General features: G+C 40.1%; 1 protein-coding gene across 3 annotated transcripts in view; it reads left to right on the top strand.

The window, feature by feature from the left end:
* Window positions 1–2415: 2415 nt before the first annotated feature.
* Sel1l (SEL1L adaptor subunit of ERAD E3 ubiquitin ligase) overlaps window positions 2416–22532 on the top strand; it is a 44098-nt gene continuing 23981 nt past the window's right edge. Inside the window, exons 1-6 of one of the 3 annotated variants that reach the window (XM_048361774.1) lie at window positions 2416–2573; window positions 8276–8313; window positions 9677–9908; window positions 16351–16518; window positions 19199–19304; window positions 20663–20825. In XM_048361774.1, the coding sequence (XP_048217731.1) occupies window positions 2504–2573; window positions 8276–8313; window positions 9677–9908; window positions 16351–16518; window positions 19199–19304; window positions 20663–20825 (777 nt within the window). In that variant the 5' untranslated portion in view covers window positions 2416–2503. Of the gene's footprint in view, window positions 2574–8275; window positions 8314–9676; window positions 9909–15417; window positions 16214–16243; window positions 16519–19198; window positions 19305–20662; window positions 20826–22532 lie in introns of those variants that run through there. The other 2 variants (XM_048361775.1, XM_048361776.1) reach the window with 2 other exon arrangements.

Genomic DNA, 22532 nt, shown 5'->3' with positions numbered 1-22532 from the left:
TTCACTGGGAATATTGGCTGGGAACCTTGAGGAGTGTATGCTCAGATTAAATAAGGCTATGGAGATTTGCACCTTTTTTTTTCTCTGTTCTAGTGAAATATCCTGTAGTACAGCAAGCTGACCAAATAAATCTGATCCTGTTTTGGAAACTTGAAGTTTCTCCAGGAAGTCAAGGTCCTAGGCCCATGTCAGTTACTGGTTGCTGGTTAATGGCAAAATCTCTAGCAATGCTAGATTTTCAAAGTAATGAAATAAAATGAATGCTCAACCTTTACAAGCAATCAGTAATTTTTACCTAAATCTCTCTTTTTTTAACTCACAACCAACAAGTAAGATATACCTGCCAATCAACAATTATTATCTAGTGCTAATAGATGGTAAGTTCAATGCTAAATAGCTGTAAACAGAATCACACCATCATCTCTGGCCTTCGCAAGTTTAAATCCATTTTAAAGGCAAGGTTGAACATGTTCAATAGATATTTGGAGAAATGTAGATTAACAAGGACAGGACAAGATGAAAATGTCTCAGCCAAGAAAAAAGGCAAGTGAAACTGAGAAGTGAGGCAAATTTGTGGCAAAAAAAAAATTTAAGGTTGTTGGAAAGAGGTTTGGGGAGCCCATAGAAAGGCAAGAGTACATTAATGAAGAAGTCTGTAAAGCAACAAAAAAAAAAAAGTAGAAATCAATCAATATAGTACCCATACAAGAAGTACTCAGTAAAGACAAAATGAATTAATAAAAAAAGTTGAGCTTTAATTAAGTAGTCTTTCCCAATCATATTAACCAGATAATAACTACTTCTTATAGGAAAGGCAGAAGTTGTTTCCCTAGATCTTTCCCTGAAAAGGAACATGTAGTTACATGTGGTTACATGTTCCTGTTTTGTGAGTAGAGGAAGCTCTAATATTTTTGATTCTATGAAATCAGAAGGCATTCAAAATGTTTTAATAAGTTTATAGACAGATTTAGAGGAAATAAATATAGCTATCTAATGTGGTATTGATAGCATATGTGACTTATAGGTTAGAGCAAAAGGAGAATGATGTCACTGAAATAGAAATGGATAGAAATGGAGATAAGAACCAAGGAAACTGCACAAGAAAAAAGAACTTGTGTGTAATATTTGTCCTTCATCCCTTCTGATTTGAATAAAAAACAGCTGTTAGTTTTATACCCTCTTCCTGAAAAGTAAATAGCTTTTTTTCTCAAAGAATATGGGAGACAACTGTCCACAGTTGTCAAGACAAAGAATCAGAGAGTGTTTTCCAAATCTCTGGACATTCAAAGACGTTAAGAAGTAGAGCAACATTCCCAAGCCCTGAACATAACCTGACCAGGCCCAAGGTCTCAGAGCTGATTCTGAGAAGGTGGTGGTAAAAGCAGAGTATCACAGTCTTATAGGGAGGGGAAAGGGAGCTGGAGCGTCAAACCAGGGCCCTGCTTCTCATAAGGAATGTTTCTGAGTCAACACTTACTACATAACATTTCTGCAAAATCTCCCTCCTTCCCTCCATCCCTACACATATCACCTTAACTGCTAACTCTGAACAAGAAACACAACACTACAATGACCCACCAGATGAGAGGTGTAAGGACGATGGTTTAAAAGGGTTTTGCAAAAGCTCTTGGAACATTTTCTGGATAGTTATTAGATCAGGAAGCCCTAGTGAAAACGAATACCATCATTGAAATAATCTACCCTGGGTGCAATGTATTCTCTTTTGTTTTCTCAGGGAGAGGAAAACATTGCCCTCTGGTTTCTGTAAATCAAGATACTGTTTTATTTTATTTTTTCATATACTTAGGGTTTTTTTGTCTTAGTTTTAATAAAATTGAAAATAATTTAATCTAGCTATTGCACCCTTGCTAGTGACTCGCATCTTTACATACAATTAATATTTTCCAAGTAAAATGAATAGGAAAAGGTACTTATTCTGCGCCTTGATGCTTTTAGATCAAAAGAAGAAAGTGTGTGTGGGGCGGGGGAGGTTGAGGTAATGTCTAGTCCAGGTATTAGTTACAGCCTCCTAACTTTCACAGCCACCTGCATTTGTAAAGCTTGCCCTATGATGGACTACATTTCCCAAGAGCATAAGCACAGTGACTCCCGTGAAGTGCCTTATGGGAGTTGTAGTCCTGACTAAGCCTCTTTTTCCCCAGCCCTTGAGTGTCTGATTCGGGTGCTACCAATTAGCTGGAGCCATGTCAGTGAGGCCGTGGTCCAATCAGAAAAACCCAGCATCAGAGTCGAGCACACTAATTGGCTTGTAAATGACCAAGTAGGCGGGACAAAGAGTTGGGCGGGAAACCACGAGGATTGGGCGAGGTGTTCCCAAAGGAAGGCAGGGATTGGCTGGACGCCGGGTCCGGGAGGTCTGGGAAGGGGCGGAGTGAGGAAACAAGAGCAGGAAGAGCGGTGGTGAGGCGGCAGCAGCGGCGGTGTCGGTGGTTGCAGAGGCGAGGCGACGGCTCTGGGGGGTGGCGGCGGCCGCGAGAGCAGGATGCGGGTCCGGATCGGACTGACGCTGCTGCTCTGTGCGGTTCTCCTAGGCGCGGCCTCGGCGTCCTCCGGTCAGTATCCATTTCTGGGGCTGAAGGCCCTGAGCCGCCGCCCCCCCCGGCCTCCATCCTTAGACCAGGCCCTGGGGGGCTCCCGGGGGCCTGGACTCCGTTCGGTCGGGTCCCAGCCTGCCTGTCACTGGCGCTTTCCTTGGGGGTCAGCTACCCTGGGCTGAAAGGGGGTGTTTCGCGACCGGAGGTGAGGGAGCGAAGGGGCGGTTACCTAGCCCAGACGTGTCTCCCACGAATGAAACTTTGCCCGACTCCTCACGAATCGCCTCCGTGGGGATGAGCCCCATGGCTGCTTGAGACCCACTTGTGAGCCCGGGGGGCTCCCAGTCCCTCCTGTAGGCGGTGTCTGGCCTGGAGTATGGATCCCAGGGTGTGGGATGTGTCCCTGACACCCTTCCCTGGAGCTGTCACTTCGGACAGAGACAGCTGGTGATGACAGTGGCTTGGTAGCTTTTCATAACACCTGGTCTGTTTTATCTTTAAACAAACAATAACAAAAACAACAACAACAAAAAAGACCTCTGATCTAATTGTCGCCTCTCCCCCAACCCCTTTTAAAAGCCTTCCTGTGAAGGTGTGACCTCTGTCACGCTATTTCTACGGTGGCCCCATGGTTGTTGGTAGTTTCTGATATTTTTTTTTTTTTTGGGAAGACTTGGAAGTTGTCAAATGAATAGCAAATAATTACACCTTTTAATATAGATGACGAAATTAATGTGCTTTTGATTTTCAATTCATTGGTATGTGTGTATGTGTGTATATTCTAAAAATAATTTTCTTTCCTGTTTCCACCTGCCTACATCAGAAAACTTATGGTTTTAGAGTGCTAACCTTAAAAAGACTTTGTATTCCTAAGATTTGGTAAAGAAACATTTAGTACAAGTAAAGCTTTGGAATTTTCATCAGTTTCAGTCAACAAACAGCTGTTGTGTGGCATTTTTTTTCCAAACAAGCAAAGTATAAATGTCCACCCTTTGTTTTCCAATAGAAATTTTCCCAGATGGTTATTTGAATCCCCAAATTATCTGTCCTAGTTGTAAACCAAAGCCATAACGTCATCCTGTTTCTAAAATAAAAGGCCTAAACCAAAATTCTGTTCAAGATAAGTTTTGAGACTACATTTCAGAAGTAACAAGCATATGCTATCCTGCAGTTATTCTTTTTTTTTTTTTTTTTTTTTTTTTTGGCCAGTCCTGGGGTTGGACTCAGGGCCTGAGCACTGTCCCTGGCTTCTTTTTGCTCAAGGCTAGCATTCTGCCACTTGAGCCACAGTCCCACCTCTGGCCTTTTCTATATAGGTGGTGCTGGGGAATTGAACCTAGGGCTTCATGTATGCGAGGCAAGCACTCCTGCCACTAGGCCATATTCCCAGACCTCCTGCCATTATTCTTAATGTCCATTCCTTTCCCTTGCTGTATGGTTTGTGCTCATGACTAAAACTTTAAAGTACATAACTCCTGAAGCATTTGCAACCATTATTTGATCGAATGAGGTATGAGATGAAGCTGTGGAGTTTAATGGGTGAAGTACCTGATGGATTATGGATCATCTGCAAAAGAATTCCTCTTAGGAGGTTGTTAAACATCATTTTTAGGTCTAGAATATACCCAGGATCTGTACATAAACAAGCTCTGTATGTGGCTCTTCACACTAAATTTTGAAATTTATAATAATTAAAGAACATAATAGGTATTCCTCTGAATTCAGTTTGCAGAGCACAAGCATACAAACTTCCCGACACCTTCCTTTGACTATTTCAAATACATTGAACCACGTGTAAGGGGAGAGGATATTTAGAGACCAACAGTTGGCTATACTAAAAGACTGACTACTGAACTGTTGTTGTATCTTGGGGTTGTGTTGATGTAAGCAGACGACTGAGATTAAGAAATGTGTGCTCTGATTGTCATCATTTTTGTGGTCGATGTAAAAATAAATTCCCCATGATCAGATTCAGCCAATCCAACATAAAGATTGCATTTTGTACTGAACACATACAGACTTTTTATTGTAGTCATTATTTCTTTCTTGTTTGTTTTTGTTTTTGTTGCCAGTCCTGGGGCTTGAACTCAGGGCCTGAGCACTGTCCCTGGCTTCTTTTTGCTCAAGGCTAGCACTCTGCCACTTGAGCCACAGCGCCACTTCCAGCTTTTTCTATATATGTGGTGCTGAGGAATCGAACCCAGGGCTTCGTGTGTACAAGGCGAGCACTTTACCACTAGGCCATATTCCCAGCCCTGTAGTCATTATTTCTTAACGAGTACAGTAGAGCAAATACTTATACACCATTTACATTGCCTTCGCTGTTATTAGTAATGGTGTAGGTTATCTGCAAATCCTATGGATTTTGGTGTCTTGGACGGGGGAGGGTTGGATTGTAGGTCCTGGAAGCAGACCTCCACATATACTTAGAGACAACTGTGCTGGGCTCACATAGAGTTCAACTATCACAAAATAGGTGTTGTACAAAGTTTTATAACTTAAAGGATTCAATGTTTCATTGGTCTCTTGACCCATGAGAGTGCTTATTTATATAGAAATTCAGCCTCGTTTTAAAGTTTAGCTTTGCTCCTATAAAGGTGAGGTTTTTCCATTTGAAATTTTGAACTTAAATGTTAATGGTACCCAAGGTGGGTTGCATTTATAACAAGGTAGTATAAACATATACCATCTGATCCTGTCACTCGCAGCAGCAATCAAATAATACTTTGTTTTAGAGATGTAAAACATGGTACTTGTATTAGAAATGTCTTCCCTCTGGACAAATACATTTACAAGGCAAGCACTCTTGCCACTAGGCCATATCCCCAGCCCTGAACAAATACATTTAAAGGACATTAAAAGGGTATTTCTTCTTTGTTTCCTCCAGATAATAGTGAAAACAATCCTTTTTTGGAAGGACATACTTTCTTTTTTAAAAAATTGTGCCAAAAAGTGTTACAATCTTTAATTAAATCCTTTGCCAGATATTTCAAGTACTAGTTATATTAGGATCTTAAAGTTGAAACAGTAATTTTTAGATTGAAGAAGATGTTTCATTTTACTGCTTTAGTTATCCCTCAGAATGTCATTGTGAATCACCAAGATGTGGAGAATCACCTGTTTTCAACATTGAAAAAATCCAGTCTTAGCAAGCTGTGGGTAGTGAAGGATGTGTGTCCACATTCATATTTTATTAAGCCAGGCCTCAATCTTAGATTTCCACACTTGAGAGTTCATGTCATTTAAAACTAGGAATTTGGGGGCTGGGAATATGGCCTAGTGGTAGAGTGCTTGCCTCACATATATGAAGCCCTGGGTTCAATTCCCCAGCACCACATATATAGAAAAGGCCAGAAGTGGCGCTGTGGCTCAAGTGATAGAGTGCTAGCCTTGAGCAAAAAGAAGCCAGGGACAGTGCTCAGGCCCTGAGTTCAAGCCCCAGACTGGCAAAAAATAAGTAAAATAAAATAAAACCAGGAGTTTTCACAGAGCCTAAGTAAAGTGGCAGAGTGGAAGACAGGCTGTCTAATATCTTCTCACTGAACATATCAGACTTTCTGTATTTGAAGGAGGATCGGGGATTTGCAGTGCAGGTAAAATGAATTGGTGCTAATTACTTTTCCTTGAAAAATATCCCTAATTGCAGCTTTATTGAACTAATACAGATGAAAAAAAATAGACCTTTTTCAAAGGAAGATGTGCCATTAATAAAGTTGTTTGAATTATTGAATGTCGAATATGACACTGATAAGAAACCTTAACTGTATTGAATCTTTTTTGTTGCTTGATGCCACATTCTAATGAGAGCAATACTATTTTTCTTTCCTGATGGATCACTTCAGTGTCTAAATCTTACCTGCATACTCCATATCAAAAGTACTTAGCTCTGGAAGCAGCTTTTTTAAAAGTATTATGTGAATATCAACTTAAAAAAGAAAATAGGTTTTGGCTTTGAAACTACCATCTGGAGTAGGCTTTCTCAACTTGGCAGCTAAGAAAGAAATCTCTTATTTACCAGTAATCTTAGTACATAATCTCATTTGTGAAGAGAGAGAAAGAGAAAGAAGTATGATGCAATTCTCATGAAATAGCCCTGTTGTTACCAGTCATTTCTCCTGGAGTCCAAAGGAACATTTTACTCTTCCAGTGTCTGAGAGCTTACACTGTTTTAAATATGTATTGGTTAAGTTTATTTCTAGATATTTATCTTGTTAACCTATTACCTACTATGGTAGGTTTCTGCATTTAGTCATAAGTGATTTAGATCTCCAGCTTATCTAGAGTTTCTATATTTGGAGATATTTATCATAAACATTTGCACACTTAATTACTGCTCTTGATGTATTAATTGGTTGATATGTGTGATTACATTTACAAGTATAACTTTGGTACATAATGAGGATGAATTTATTTTTCCTTTGTGCAAAGATTTTCTGAGGATGGGATTTGAACTACCCGCTAGACCTTGAGCATTGGTGTCTTGGGAAGAAGTTAGCAGGAAGGATGGTTACTAATTAATTGATATCTCTACTGAAAGGTTATGTACACTGTGAAAAAATACATGCCCTACCCTCACCCCCCATCTGCCAAAAATTAAACATATTGAAGGTAATCTAAAAATAAGGGAATATGAACAGTAGCTTTTAATTTAAATTTTCTTTGAAATGACGGCATCTTCATATATGGCAAAAACTTTGCTGGTAGATTTGGTTTTCTCAAATGTTCAAAACAAATACTGTGACATAGAGTTGTATATTTTATATATGAGTTGACTATTCTTAGCTCATATTTTGAGAACGAAATTCTGAAACATCTCTATTCTAGTTATGTTACAAATAATATTTAGGTTATAATCATCTGAGTAAAGATGATACCAAATTATCCAGTAAAATTTAAAAAAATAATTGCATGGTCTTCCAGCATTTTATGGTTAATTTGCCATGTAGCTTATAGACAAGGTGGTACCAAAACTGTTTCTGTATGAAGTCAGGTAATAAGGAAACTTAGACATCATCTAATAGTTTTACTTCTTTAAATTGGCAATGAATACAAAGATCAAACATTTGTACTTGAGTTTGTTGCATGTGTTTATATAAGAACAGGAAAAAAGAATAACAACTAGCCAGAAGAGTAGGAGTAGCTGAAAACGTGACAAGAGGAAAATGAGGTAATCTGACAAAAGCATTATGAATTTGCAAGGAAGGGGAAATTAGAGCTAGTTTTTCAATAGAGCTAATGCATACTGATTATCTCATTAGTAAAGTAAAACACAAATTCTAAATATTCTATCCAAATATATTTTCAGTAACTCTGTTGAAAATATTATTGGTTCTCATCCATAAAATGCCATTAACACTAAATTAAGCTAATGTGAGTCCAGATCCTGAGCAAAGGAACAAAAATAGGTGGAAGCCTAGAATGTGTGTGTGTGTGTGTGTGTGTGTGTGTGTGTGTGTGTGTATGCATGTGCATGTGTATACAGAATAATTAGAATCTGAAGAATTTTTCAGGGACAAGGATGAGGGAGCATTGGCTTTCATATCTATAAAAGAGAAAATAAAACTGCATTGTTTTTCACTTAACCTTTTGTGAAGAGTCATTGAATGCAACCATTTTTAAATGATGGTGTTTTATTTGTTGTATTTACAAGATACTTGTTAAAATATGATTTGTAATTCCCAACAAAAAAGGTGACCAGATTGTTTAAAATTTCTTCACAGATGACGATGGCAGCCAGGATGAATCCTTAGATTCCAAGGTGTGTACAAACTTTACAATAGCTAATCTTTGCTGTCCCATTTAAAGGCAGGCAATTTCAAGCTGGATGCTGGTGGCTTGCTCCTATAATCCCAGCTACTCAGGAAGCTGAGTCGGATTGTCAAGGTTTAGAGACTCATCTCCAGTCAACTTATTAAGTAGCCAGAAGAAAAGGTATAAGCTTAAGAAGTAAGGTGCCCAAGCAAAAAAGTCAAGAAAGAGTGCAAGGTTTCGAGTTCAAGCCCCAGAACCAGCACCAAAAACAAAACAAAAAAGTAGGCAATTATGTACCTTAGAAAGGATATGACGACTGTATCTCTTGAGCAAAAGAATTGGATTTTTAAAAGACAAATAGATTTTATATTAGTTCTGGCTTAAAGAAAATAAGTAACCTATAATGAGAACATAGTAAATGTTTCCCTTAATAGTATTGGCCACAAGTTTCATTTCAACTTGAAAATACCTCTTCCCCACCTCAATTGTATATATGTATTGCCTTAAGGTAGTAAAATTTCTGTTGCCAAAGAGAGATTGATTTTGTTCCTGTATTTTGGGATTTTTCTTTCTTTTCTTTTTCTTCTTGTGCACAGGTCCTGAGGCTTGAACTCAGGACCTAGGTACTGACCCTGAGCTTTGTTGCTCAAGGTTAGTGCTCTCCCACTTTGAGCTGCAGCTCCACTCTCGGTTTTTCTGAAGTGTCTCAAGGACTTTCCTGCCTGGACAGCTTTGAACTGTGATCCTTAGATCTCAGCCTCCTGAGCAGCTAGGATTATAGGCATGAACCTTCTGCCTTATGGGCTTTTCTACCCAGGTTGGTTTCAGTCTTCAGTCCTCAAATCTCAGCCTCCTAAATTGCTAAGATTACTGATGGCATGAGCCACCAGTAATTTTTTTCTTTTAATTTTGAAAACTTTACCTCCACCATTTGTTTCTCCTTATATAAAATTTACCCTAAATCTAAAGTGTCAGTGGTTATGACAGATTCTTCCATATCCACAGAGACCAATTTGATTATGAGCTCTGATCTCCAGATTAGAGGTAATATAGATTCAAAAGAGGAAGCTATAATGCAGTTATCACAGAGAAATATAAGGTAGGTTGGGAGCAGACTTTGGAGATTAAAGAAGACTACCTGGGGAAAGTAACAGCTAAGTTGAAATTTTTAGAAAGGGTAAGAATTAGACAGGTGATGAACTGCGATGAAAACAAGTCAAAGCCAGAGCTGAGCCAGTGCAGCATTTTAAGGGGCTGAAGGAACCATCTATAGTCAAAGGAAGGCTAGGATCACTAGTCAAAGGAAGGCTAGATTTGGGTGGAGGGAGTCTTTGGACTGTTGGTGACTAAGAAGGCTTCCATCCTCTCAGGATTCTCTGCCATCCGATGAGTCAGTAAAGGACCACCCCACAGCAGGCAGAGTAATCGCTGGTCAGATATTTCTTGATTCTGAAGAGTCAGAGTTAGAATCTACTGTTCCAGAAGAGGAAGACAACCTCAAGAGCTCAGAGGGAGAAAGTGCTGCTGAAGAAATTGGCTTTCTACAATCTCCAAATCCAGACAACAAGGATTATGAAGAGCCAAAGAAAGCTCAAAAGCCAGGTAGGCTTGACTTTTTGTTCTTTTTCTATTTTTGCCTGATTGAGGAAAGAGACAACTGAAAACTTAAACCTGAATATAGAAGGGCACTGCAGAGAATTGATCTTACTATTAACTACATTCACTGTATAGAGGACAAAGAATTGACTATATGATGTTCTAGTTGTTACACTTTTTACTAAACTACCCTATCCCTTATCCTAGGTAATTTGATTATAGGTGTTTATTCCAGTCTAATTGAAGCTTATGTAAACATGTTAACTGTAATCCTCTGTAGCTTTCACCCACTTTATACTTATTTTAAATTTAAAACTTTGATCTTTCTCACTGCAGAGTATTCTAAGTGTCTTCCCTTTTAAAAATTAATTATTAACATGTTCACTCCACCCTATCCTGCTTCCACTCTGTCATTTAGTTTGTTATTTTAAAGATCATCTCTGTGGCCACTAATTATTTTTTATTAACAACTGTCAGGAATCAATCCAGATTTAAGCTTTTAAAAATTCAGATTTCATTTTTTATGACAAATGTTCCATATTCATGAATAGAAAAACCATTTTTTAAGTGAAAACACTTTAATACTATCAACTAGACATAATGGCTAATAACATCAGATAAAACACTCTCACAAGCCTATATAATTATATAAACAAACTATGTTAGATTCATTTGTTTGATTTGTTGTAATCTTCAATAATGATTTAGATTCATGTTTAATACTTGAAAGGGTTTACATACTTACATATATTACATACCTATACATATAAGCTGCCTATGCATGACTTCATGTGTGCTGATCTGACTATATTAGAATTGGATTATGTGGCAATTGTTTCTCAGTTGCTTCTTTTCTTAACTTTTCATTCATGATGTTGCCTTATTAATCTTTTCCAAAACCACATTTGATCCTATAGCTCCCATATTTACAACCGTTAACTCGCGTTTGCTTTATAAGATGAAATACACACTCCTTAACCTGTCAGGCAGTCTTTTGTGTCTGACAAAGCCAGCAGCTTCAGTTCCCGGTCTACTGCAGCCCTCCCCAAGCATCCTTTTTCAGAGGTCTTCCAGTAGTCCTACAGTTTATGCCTGGGGCCTTGGTGCAGCCTTTCCCAGCTGTTTAAAAAGCCTTCCTCGCCTCCTTAAGCAAATCTATCAAATTTCTGCTCATCCTTAAAGGTAAACTTACATTTCTCCTTTCTGAAGCAATTCCTAAATGCAATAAAAGAGCTTCTTGGGTTTAGAGCTTCCTTTCTGGCATGCCTGCTTTCTCTCCTTTCCTCTAAAAGTCAGTTCTCTAACACCAGCCATATTGATCTTCTTTACTCAGAAGCCTCCCATAGCTTTCGGTCCTCTTCAAAATCCACACTTCTTACCTTTACTAATAATGCCTTACAGTGATCAGGCCTTCCTCTCTCTGCAAGTTCGTCTTCTACTCCTCCCCTTCACCACAAAACTCCAACTGTACTTGGCTTCTGATGTTTATTGGACATTTCATGTTTACTTCTCACTAGCGAAGGTCTCTAAGACCATTCCCAGGTTCACTGATTCACTTGCAAGGCTCAAGGGTTTCAGCATACATTCCTGGCTATGGTTTATTACAGTTGAAGATGAATACAAAGCAAAAATCAGCAAAGGGAAGGAAGGGTATGTGGTATGAAGTCTGGGGAACACAGGTGCAAACTTCCAAGGGTCCTGTCGCTGAGTAGTCACACAGGATGTGCTTTACTTTCCCCACAATGAGTTCCAAGTACATGTCAGAGGTTTTCTAACAGGAGAGTTCCGTAGAATCTCCTATTCCTGGAGTTTTCACTGGACAATGGTTAGTAGGCATATTCTTCTTGACACTAACCAAAACTTCAGAGTCCCAGAAGGAAAACAGGTGTCCAACATATAGTATATTGTTTGTGGAGCTTAGATGAGCCACACTTTACCAATTAGGAAGGTGAGTATTCATCTTATTTCACAGATTCCTACAAAAGAACCATAATCAAGCAGGCCTTTGCAAGAATAAGATTTAGATGTGCTATGTTAACTCTACACAGCTCCCCTGTGATCATTGGCTGAGACATCTTATCTGTAAGACCCAGAGGGAGTAAGACCAAACTGCCATATTGATTTTAGTTTGTTCTTTAGGAGTCCTGTATATTGCCAATTCAAACAAATTTAATAGGTCTATCTTCCTCCTTAAGTTTCTGTATTACCCTTTTTTTAACCTGGCCCAAAGCATCAGTTCAGGCACTACAGGACTGTGTCCAGTAGGTTGAAGCTGACCTGAAAGCCTTCTAGGTCTAAGGCAGGGTAATGAGAAGTTCCTTCCCAGAAGGTACAAATAATAGGCCTAGACGCAGTTGTTGGGGATCTCCAGCAGGACATCTTTTAGGCAGCACAGCATTGTAACCTGCCATGGGCAACTTTCCTAGGCTTCCTGGTCCAGCATAAGTAATATAGTACTGTCCTTGATTTCAGAGGGCCTGCCAGTAGGGTCCAAATGGTTTTTCTATCCATGACCCAGGCCATCCATCAACTTCATGAATCTGAATAGCATCTGGAGGTTTTCCCATTGATAAAACACCTGGGTCTGCTGGGTCAACTCCTGCTATCTGCTAGTCAGCCTGCCCAGTGTGATTATAGGCTCAGCAGTGTGAATTCAGTCACTGTCTACAGTTGGAAAGGCATATGGAGAGTTTTCCTTTAGGAAAAGTAGAAGCTTCCAGAAACAGATTTGAAAAACAAAGATCACTAATGCCCACTCTATGCCCTCTTGCTTTTCTGGGTGCGGGAGCATCAGTTTATTTTCCTCAGTTAGCAGAATTGATGGCTCCATTCTGAAGTAACCCTGCAGTTTTTCCATAGAAGAGGAGCAAAACGTCTTCGCATACAAAGCATTTTCTACAACTCTACCACAAAGATATGTGCAGATATTGATCAGAACAAAAATCCTAAATTTCTCAAAAGTGTTTAAAATGCTTTCTCACCTATTTTTCCATAAACGTTTATTATTTGGCAGCCTAGAAAAGAGTACTCTTTTTTTTTTTTTTGAGGACAGTCATACTTTACATTGAGATTTCACCAAGGTATATGGAGCAAGAGATGGGTGTAGGAGGTTGAATCAGGTTATCAGGCCATTGAAGGCAAACACAAGAGTCAATAGCAGAGGGGCTCATTCCAGCAGGAGCAGGAATGACCTGTCCACAGGTTGCCCCTGCCCTGTGCTCGCTCCCAACCTGCAGCTTTTGGCAGTCATCACCAGTTCAGAATGCTGTCAGTTTCTGTGGAATAAACAGCCAGTTAGCAGCTACATTTCAGATGGTTCTGTCAGAGAACAGGCCTTTTCCAGTGATCATTTGTAGGTGACTTATACCAGCCAGCTAAGCAGTCATATTATTTTTTCCCAGCTGAGGGCCCCACAGAGAGATGCCCTAAGGTTACAGAGCTCAAGTTCTGCCCATTGAACCCTATGCCTGCTTTCAGTTCAGCATAGTTTATCCAGAGACAGAAAGCCTACACCAGGTAGGATGAGGAACATCTTCTAGAACCAAAACATCAACAATAGACACTTGCCCTGGAATTTCAATCCTAGCCCACACAGTGCTGTCCAAAAGCAAGGAAGTTCTGTCCCAATTAATATATTTCTGGGACTGGTTTATTTGGTTGGTTGGTTTTTATAGCTTCCCCTGGCTAGAAGAGCCCATTTTATTAGCCTTTATGAAATCATAAGTATTTCATATTTTGTATATTGCTGTGTTTCCAGATGCACTAGCCATAATATACAAAGCCCTTGGTGTTTTTCCAGGTTTCTTGTTTGTTTGTTTATTTTCCCTCAAAGCAGTTCACTCAAACGCCCAGTAACCGCAAATAGGAATTTGCCCTGTTAATAGTAAACCAGCCTGGGAGGATCCAGGAATGCTGGAGTGCGGTGGGTGAAGGGAGGCAGAGAGGCTTTGGAGACCAGCAGCCAGGCGGAATTAATGCTACTCCTGGGACCTGATAGAACTCGCCCACTCCCTTCACCCCCTACCACACACATACGTGGAGGGCAGAGCGCTGCACACTTTTAACACACTTAGCCCATCCTGGGGAATTTTTGGACCTTTTCTCCTCCCATTGGAGGACAGAACAGAAACCAAAGACATTACTAGTCACCTGAACTACTGTTTTAGCCGATAGGACCAAACACAATCAGGAGATCCAGCAAGCCAACTTTGCTGTGGTTAGACCCTTTCTTTCATATCTGAAAGGGAGCTTTTACCTCTCACGGCAGGCAGCAGCTCCAAAAGCACCCGGACACTAAGGATGTGTTGTGCCCTGGCCCTTGTTCTTGCTCTTCATAAACAGTGCTTTCATCATATTGTTGTGCATTTGACGTCATTCTAGCAAATCCCACTTGTGTCCTAACTGTAAGGAGGTGCCCAAGATTTGGTGATTTGCTGTGAAAGAATCACAGGACTTGGCTCTGATTTATGACAGCATGGGGCAAAGTCTAGAGGAAACAAGGCACAGCTTCCAAGGATCCTCCCCTGGGGTGTCATACTAGAGCCCTCCCCCACAGCCTTAAGGCCTGGCTCTGGATCCCTGTGATTTTCACTAAAACTGGGGAGAAAGAAATTCCCAAGGCTGTCTCAGCCCTACCTGCAGCAGTGTTTCAGCTTATAAAAATGAGGAATCAAAAGCCAAGAGTCACTTCTTGAATTTTTGGCTAAGATCAAATGAAGCCAGAAATTTTTCATATGTAGATATGGCTGTGGGCTGTCTTATCTGAATTGAGAGGAAAGTCTTTCTCCTGGTGCCCAGGCTTCAAGAGCAGGCCAGTTTTACACCCAGCAGGGTTATTTCCTCTAGGAAGCTGAAGCTGAAAAGGGAAGATTTTGCCTAATTCATCAGACCTAGTTAAATTACAAGATGCACTAAATTTCTCCAGCAGTGTATTATGACAACCCACATGAAATGCCGCCTACGGGAAAGCTCCTGAGAGACCTAGTGCCTAGTGTTTTGACTGGGGATTAGTCATGTAGTCACCTCTGTCTAGAACGTCCCAAAATTGTAGACTCCCACAAGGAAAACTGGCATTGAGCATACACCATATGTTTGTTTTTTTGTCAGTCATGGGGCTTGAACTCAGAGCCTAGTTGCTGTCCCTGAGCTTTTTCACAAAGCTAGTGCTCTTCCAACTTTTAGCCACAACACCACTTCCAGTTTTCTGGTGGCTAATTGGAGATAGTCTCACTGTCTGTATCGACTTGGAACTGCAGTCCTCAGATCTCAGCCTTCTGAGTAGCTGGGATTACAGATGTGAGCCTCTGGTGTCTGGCTCACACCACATGTTTGTACAAACACTTTAGGCCCAGTGAGGCACTTCTTTGAGTTAGAATGGAAAGAACTCTCTTGGAATTTAAGATCCTAGATACCAGCCAGAAACCCAACCCATAAACAGGTCGTTCAAAAGAATAACATCCTGCTGGCTTAACTATTTTCTACACCTCATCTCAGTAAACAGTTGTTGAAAATGAATGAATAAATGATGGCCCCAAGAGAGGAATCATCATTGTAGTAGGTATTAATAGAAATACAAATGTTAAACTCTTTGAAAAGAGAGAGAGGGGACTGTTATGTTATGGAATTCTCTATTATAGCTGCTTTAAAATAAAGAACATATTTGGTTGCACATAACAAAAAGCAAACAGTGGCAGAATCCAAGGTTTTTATAGTCTGAATAATCAGAGCTCCCTAGGTCACCCAGTTAGATCTTGTGCCATCAGGGACTCTAGCTCTTTCCTTCTCTCCTGTTCATCTCCATAGTAAATTAGTTTCACTTTTATGGCTGTCCCAGATGTTCAAAGCGGGTAGCTGCTATACCTCCCATGTCCTGGATCCTCAGACATACCTGTAGCAGTGTAGTGGAAGTCTGCCGTAGAGATACCAATAGAACCTTGCCATTCTGCCCTGTTTCCTAGAAGACTGTCAGTGAAGTGTTAAGTGAAAATACCACATTGTGAAATAATTCACTTAATAGGGTTAAGCAGTCCAGAGAAGCTGAACCAGTCAGCCTCTGACATCAGAGACAGTAGACCTTCAACTGTACAAAGTTCATTCGCATTGTAGAGTGTAACCTGCTCTACTTAAAGTGCACCAATTTCAGTGTTAATCTCATCCAAAAATCATCTTCCAGAAACAGAACACTAGTCAACCAACTATCTAGATGATGTGACCCAGCCAGATTGACATACAAATCAGATCCCATATCAGAGGAAGGAGACAGGCAAGCCTTTTGTTGTTGTTGAAATCACATTTATAAATTACATATCTAAATCTTATTTTCTCCTATATTAACTCACTAATAAACATTGCATAGGCAAGTTTCAGTTTGAATAAACGGGTGGAGTCATGTGAGTCATGGGGATTCTGCCTATGTTGGTGTTGAGATGTTTATTTTTCCTCTTCCCAGTCTTGACTGCCATCGAAGGCACAGCACACGGGGAGCCCTGCCACTTCCCTTTTCTTTTCCTGGATAAGGAATATGATGAGTGTACATCAGATGGGAGGGAAGATGGCAGACTGTGGTGCGCCACGACCTACAACTATAAGACAGATGAAAAGTGGGGCTTCTGTGAAAGTAAGTATTGCTCAGCAGGAGACACATCCACGTTGGCTTGTGTACAGGGCAGTATTTTTGAAGGCCTTTCCAACCATCCTTTCCCAAGTTGACCTGAAATGGCCAGTGTTGTGACACTGAGAATGAAGTTGATTGGGAGGCTGAAAACAGGAGTACTGTGGCACAAGGCCAACTAGGGCAAAAAAGCTCAAGAGATCCTTTTCAACCCATAGCTGACACAGTGGCATGAACCTGTCAGAGTACCGGTCAGTGCATCTTCATCCCAAGCTGTGTGGGAGTTTGAGATCAGCATAAGCAAAGTCCACCCGTTACCTCCATGTATGTGTTGTGCCAAGAGTAGTGATGCTCTCTACCCCTTATGAGCCCAGCTATTGGGAGGTATTGGGAGGTATAGGTAGGAGGATTGTAGTCCTGGGCTAGCCTCAAGTAAACATATGGGACCCTATCTGAAAAATAATTGCCACAAAAAAAAAAAATTTAAAAAGGAGAAGGTGGGGGGGCCCACCCAGTAGAGTCCTGCCTAATAAGAATAAGGCCCTGAGTCTAAACTCCACTACCACCAATACCAGAGAATGCACTTGAGAGCTGGAAGCAGCTAGTATTTTATGCTCAGATCTTATTTAAAGATGGTTTGGAGTTGGTGTAAGCAGGTGGTTTTGTAAACTCTTCAAGCAGGGCTGGGGATATAGCCTAGTGGCAAGAGTGCCTGCCTCGGATATACGAGGCCCTAGGTTCGATTCCCCAGCACCACATGTACAGAAAACGGCCAGAAGCGGCGCTGTGGCTTAAGTGGCAGAGTGCTAGCCTTGAGCGGGAAGAAGCCAGGGACAGTGCTCAGGCCCTGAGTCCAGGGCCCAGGACTGGCCAAAAAAAAAAAAAAAAAAAAAACTCTTCAAGCAGACTGCCGGATTAATGAATATAAAATGGTTTTTGGCAATTAAAGAAACAGACCATTATTGTAAAGGTTAATTAATAGTGGTTAGAAGAAAACTAAATAATTTCGCTTTTATATATTTATGAGTGAGATATATTGTACTATGTAACATTACCTAAGCATTCTAAGTGTAAATGTCAGTATGAAGGGGCTGATCTATATAGGCAAACTGTAGATTTTTTGGAAAACTATAAAAGGACAATAGAAAATCTTGAACATAGCCACTTTAGTACCAAATAATATTTTCAGCACCATGGCTCTGATAGTCATTCCAAGAAGCTACCATCAAATAAGGCTGTCTGGATGTAGGCCATTATGACTGGGAACTCCGGTTTAATGAATAACATTTTGCTACACCACAGGGAGAATTCAGTTCTATTTCTGTAAACCCTGGTCCTAATGAAATATGTCTTTTGATGTGTTCCTTATTTTTATTTAAAATAGTTCATTACCATAGCAAACTAAATTTCAAAAAGCAGTTATACAATGTTCAGTGTTATATTACCATGAGAAAATTAATGAATTTGAACACTAAATCTGTACAATATTTAATAAAAATACTTTCTTAATTTTTATTATGTCATTAAATACTTTATCCTTGTAAGATATGCAGCACTACAGAAAGGACTAAAGTGTTCTTTGACCAAAACAATTTTTTTTTGGGGGGGGGCAGTTCTGAGGCTTGGACTCAGTGCCTAAGCACTGTCCCTGGCTTCTTTTTGCTCAATGCTAGCACTCTGCCACTTGAGCCACAGCACCACTTCTGGCCTTTTCTATATATGTGGTGCTGAGGAATCGAACCCAGGGCTTCATGTATGCGAGGCAAACACTCTTGCCACTAGGCCATATTTCCAGCCCCCCAAAACAATTTTTTCAGATTATTGTTTTCTAATATCTTTCTATTCTTATTTTAGCTAACCTCAGCATGGAATCCAAAATTTTAATTGAATTATATAAACAGTATCAGCATTACTAACCTTCCAGCGGTATCCCCATAGTACTTTCTCTAAAGAAAGTGATTTCAGGAGATTGTTGGGATCCATCTTCCCCCTTGATGGAAGGGGCTTGATGCACCTCCCCCAGCCCTGGGGAATGCGGCCCTTCTACCCCCTCTGGATTGGAATCCAGAGGAACCGGTTGGGCAAACAGCCCCCCAACCTCCTAGCCAGCCTGGCGCCTACCAACCCCGCCCTGGTTCGGCGCGCTCGAGTGACGTTAGCCCTTGGGGGTCAGGTGATACCTTTCAGCCTATCGACATCCTGGCCAAATCCCTCCCTCGGAATCATCTCCCCTTGTCCTTCTCTTAATAAAGTCAGTTCGCTCTAAGAAGCTGACCCCGTTGCATGTGTACGTTGGAGGCGGGCACACATCTGCGGCTGATCCCGTGCGCGTCAGGTCGGAGCTGACCCCCGTTCCACTCTAACTTACCTGCAGGTCGGGTGATTAGGGGAGAGGGCAAGAAAGGAGGGTGGAAAGAAAGAAGAAAGAGTCCGAGCCGGGAGGGGCAAAAAAAACCCAACAGGAGATTATATATTTTTTTTTTCAGTCATCTTACAGGACCCTTAAATAATTAACTGGGCATACTTAACCTAAGTGTTCTTAGAGTCACATTTGGAAATAGTGAAAAAGTATTCAATTTCTTTGTATGGACACCCAAAAGAAAGAATAAATTTTGGTGCCTGATAAATAACTACTATATTATTCAAATCCACTCAAATGCATGTTTGTTTGTTTTTTTATTTTTAGCTGAAGAAGAGGCTGCTAAGAGACGACAGATGCAGGAAGCCGAAATGATTTATCAAACTGGAATGAAAATCCTCAATGGAAGCAATAAGAAAAGTCAGAAAAGAGAGTAGGTAGCACTGTTAAGACTGTTCTTCCCCAAGATAGGCCACTAATGCAATAAGTAGCCAAGAATTTACGTTTATAAAACTGTACTGCCAAATGGCTGGGTACTGGTAGCTTATGCCCGTAGTCCTGGCTAAAGAGATTGAGATCTGAGGAATCATGGTTCAAAGCCAGTCTACGAAGACATATCTTACAGACTCTTATCTCCAGTTAACCAGCAAAAAATTGGAAGAGGAGGTAGGGCTAAGTGGTAAGTGGTAAGAGCACCAGACTTGAGAAAAAACAAAAGTCAAACAAGAGTATAAGCCCTGAGTTCAATCCTCAGTACTAGCACAAAAAAAATAAAATTTTTTTAAAAACCTGTGCTGCCAGAGACGCAGAACACTTGCCATTATTTTTAATAATTTTAACTTGCCAGAATGAAAAGATCATAAATATTGATCTCAGGAATCAACAACAAGGAAAATTAAAATAACAGACTATAAAGTTAGAGTTGTTTCGGGCTGGGAATGTAGCCTAGTGGTGTAGAGTGCTTGCCTAGCATGTATGAAGCCCTGGGTTCGATTCCTCAGCACCACATACACAGAAAAAGCCAGTAGTGTGGTGGCTGAAGTGGTTGAGTGCTAGCCTTGAGCACAAAGAAGCCAGGGACAGTGCTCAGGCCCTGAGTTCAAGCCCCATGACCATCTGACCAGAAAAGAAAAAAAAGCAACAGCAATTAACCACCAGAAAACCAGAAGTGAGTGCTGTGGCTCAAAGTGGTACAGCATTGGCCTTGAGCAAAAAGCTCAGGGACAGTACCCAGATCCTTAGTTCAAGCCCCATGACAAAAAAAAAAAAAGTTAGAGTTGTGTTTCTAAGAACCAAGAATGCATATACTATTTAGGACTCAGTATAAAACAAGCAGAAATTATCAGGTGTGTCATTTCCTGGTTTTGCTTTGAAATTTTCACTGAAACTTACAAATTTGTACTTGAGAGGAATGTAAAACAAGTGATTATATCCTAACTTTTTTTTCTCCTAGTTTTGGTACAGCCTATGCAGAGTGAAAAGGAAAATTGTAATAGTTATTTGTAGAATCTTCACCTGACACCATTATATTGAAATTCTCTTACACAAGCCTAGTTAACCTTTTTCATATTTTTAGAATTAATTGGCGTAATTAGACTCCCAAAGGGCTAGGATACCAGGGAGAAACTGGGACTTATGTAAGTCTATGTACCCAGGGTACTAGTAGAAGAAATTTCATATTATGAAATAGAAAATTATTTATGTTGCATTTTAGTAATTTTTTTAAGTTTAAGGGAGTCCAAAAACCACTGCTAATTTGCTAACTTGTTTCATAATTTCTAACGTTTAAAGAGCATATCAGTATCTTCAGAAGGCTGCAGGCATGAACCACACTAAAGCCCTGGAGAGAGTGTCATATGCTCTGCTGTTTGGTGATTACCTGACACAGAATATCCAGGCAGCGAAATCGATGTTTGAGAAACTGACTGAGGAAGGCTCTCCCAAAGGACAAACTGTAAGTGCAATTTCAGAGAACCCTGCACACCACCCTGGGTTTCTTAATAGTAAAACGTCCCTCTATGCCTTCACTTAGCAGGTGAGACTGGATGGTGACTTGTCTTTTAAGTATTAGTTTTTTTTAGCAGACCATTTTACTTATCTTCTGGAATGCTTCTTTCCCTTAGTCTGAGAACATTTATTGTCACTGAAGCTATACCCCCACCCCCACCCCAATGGTAAGAAAACTTGGTAGAGCTTTATTAACTAAGCAAGCAAACAAGGAGACAAACAGATAAAAAGCAGACAAACAGAAGGGCAGGGGCACACTCTAACAGAGTGTGGGTGCTCTCAAAGAGAGATAGACACCCATTGAAGATATTTTTAGAATTGTCTTTTGCCAGAATTATATTTGCAGCTTTTCCAAATTAGATCTATAGAAAAATATATTATTGTTGCATTTATTCCATAGTTCTGATACTGAGGCTCTTGTTAACCTGGATGCCTTTTTTTTTTTTAAAGAATCCAGGTGTGGTGGTATAAACCTATAATCCCAGCTACTTTGGGAAGCAAAGATTGAGAAGATGTCACTTCAAGCTCAGCATATGCAAAAAATTAGGAGATGCCATCGCAAATAACAAGCCAAAAATGGTGGCATGTCTCTGTGATCCCAGATACTAGGAGACACTGGTTATGTGATCAGAGCCCAAGGCTAACTGTAGACAAAAACACAATTCCTATCTGCAAAAGAAAGCAAAAAAAAAACTAGAGGTATAGGTTAAGTGGTGGAGTGCCTGCCTACCAAGCATGAAATCATAAAGTCCCAAGTTCAAACCTCAGCACCACAAAAAAAAGCCAAAAATATAGAAGCAGTACTTGTCTGCTAGAAGAAACTAGAAATACAAAGTAACAAAAACAAGGAAGAAAACATGATTGCTATATCACCCACATCTGAGCATTAATAATATTAAGCCATTCATAATTTTCTAGAACTTTCTCTTGATATATATGTACCTGTGAGCATTAATTAAACAAGATGCATTGCCTGCTGTTCCATAACACGCTCTCTTCAGTCAACATCCTTCACCTTTCCATTCTAGCCATTTTTTACCCACAACATAGTGATATAGCATTAAGCCAATTTCTTTTCTTTATATCCATTTTGTCCAACCAAGTATCCAGTCCATAACTACTCTATTTACTTATTTCCCACAGCCCCATGACTGTAAACTTGTTGGGTTTTTTTCCCTGTGTTAGAGATAGATATGAGAATGTCCTTCCTCTGAGATCTGGTATAATTCATAGAATGTCCTTCCTCTGAGATCTGGTATAATTCTGGTAGCATATCCTTTCTGTTTGCATCCTCAAGGCATCCTTCAGTTTGTTTCCTCTTAACTGTATTTTCTACAAACAGGATGTCCCAGCTGCCACACTGTAGAGGATGTTCAATATTCCCCATTGTATCCTTCGATAACATAGTATCTGGCTATGTTAGCCATAACAATATTAGTATTACAGAGACTGACACTTGGGTTTAAGAGGCCACCACATTTGTTTAAATTGCCTTGAATAATGCAAGTTTATTCAAGCTATGAAATATGCTAAAAAAAAATAAACAAAATTTCTAGTCACAGAGAAAGTGTGTTTTCATAGTAAGTGGTTAGAAGCTTCTAGGAAGCAGAATAGTTCATGAGTTTTGTCTCTTTTGTATTTTTGGTGTTAGGTA

This window comes from Perognathus longimembris, chromosome 14, assembly GCF_023159225.1.
Source record: "Perognathus longimembris pacificus isolate PPM17 chromosome 14, ASM2315922v1, whole genome shotgun sequence".
Classification (NCBI taxonomy): domain Eukaryota; kingdom Metazoa; phylum Chordata; class Mammalia; order Rodentia; family Heteromyidae; genus Perognathus; species Perognathus longimembris.
Note: the sequence above shows the minus strand (reverse complement) of the source record. Positions and strands in the feature narration are given on the sequence as shown.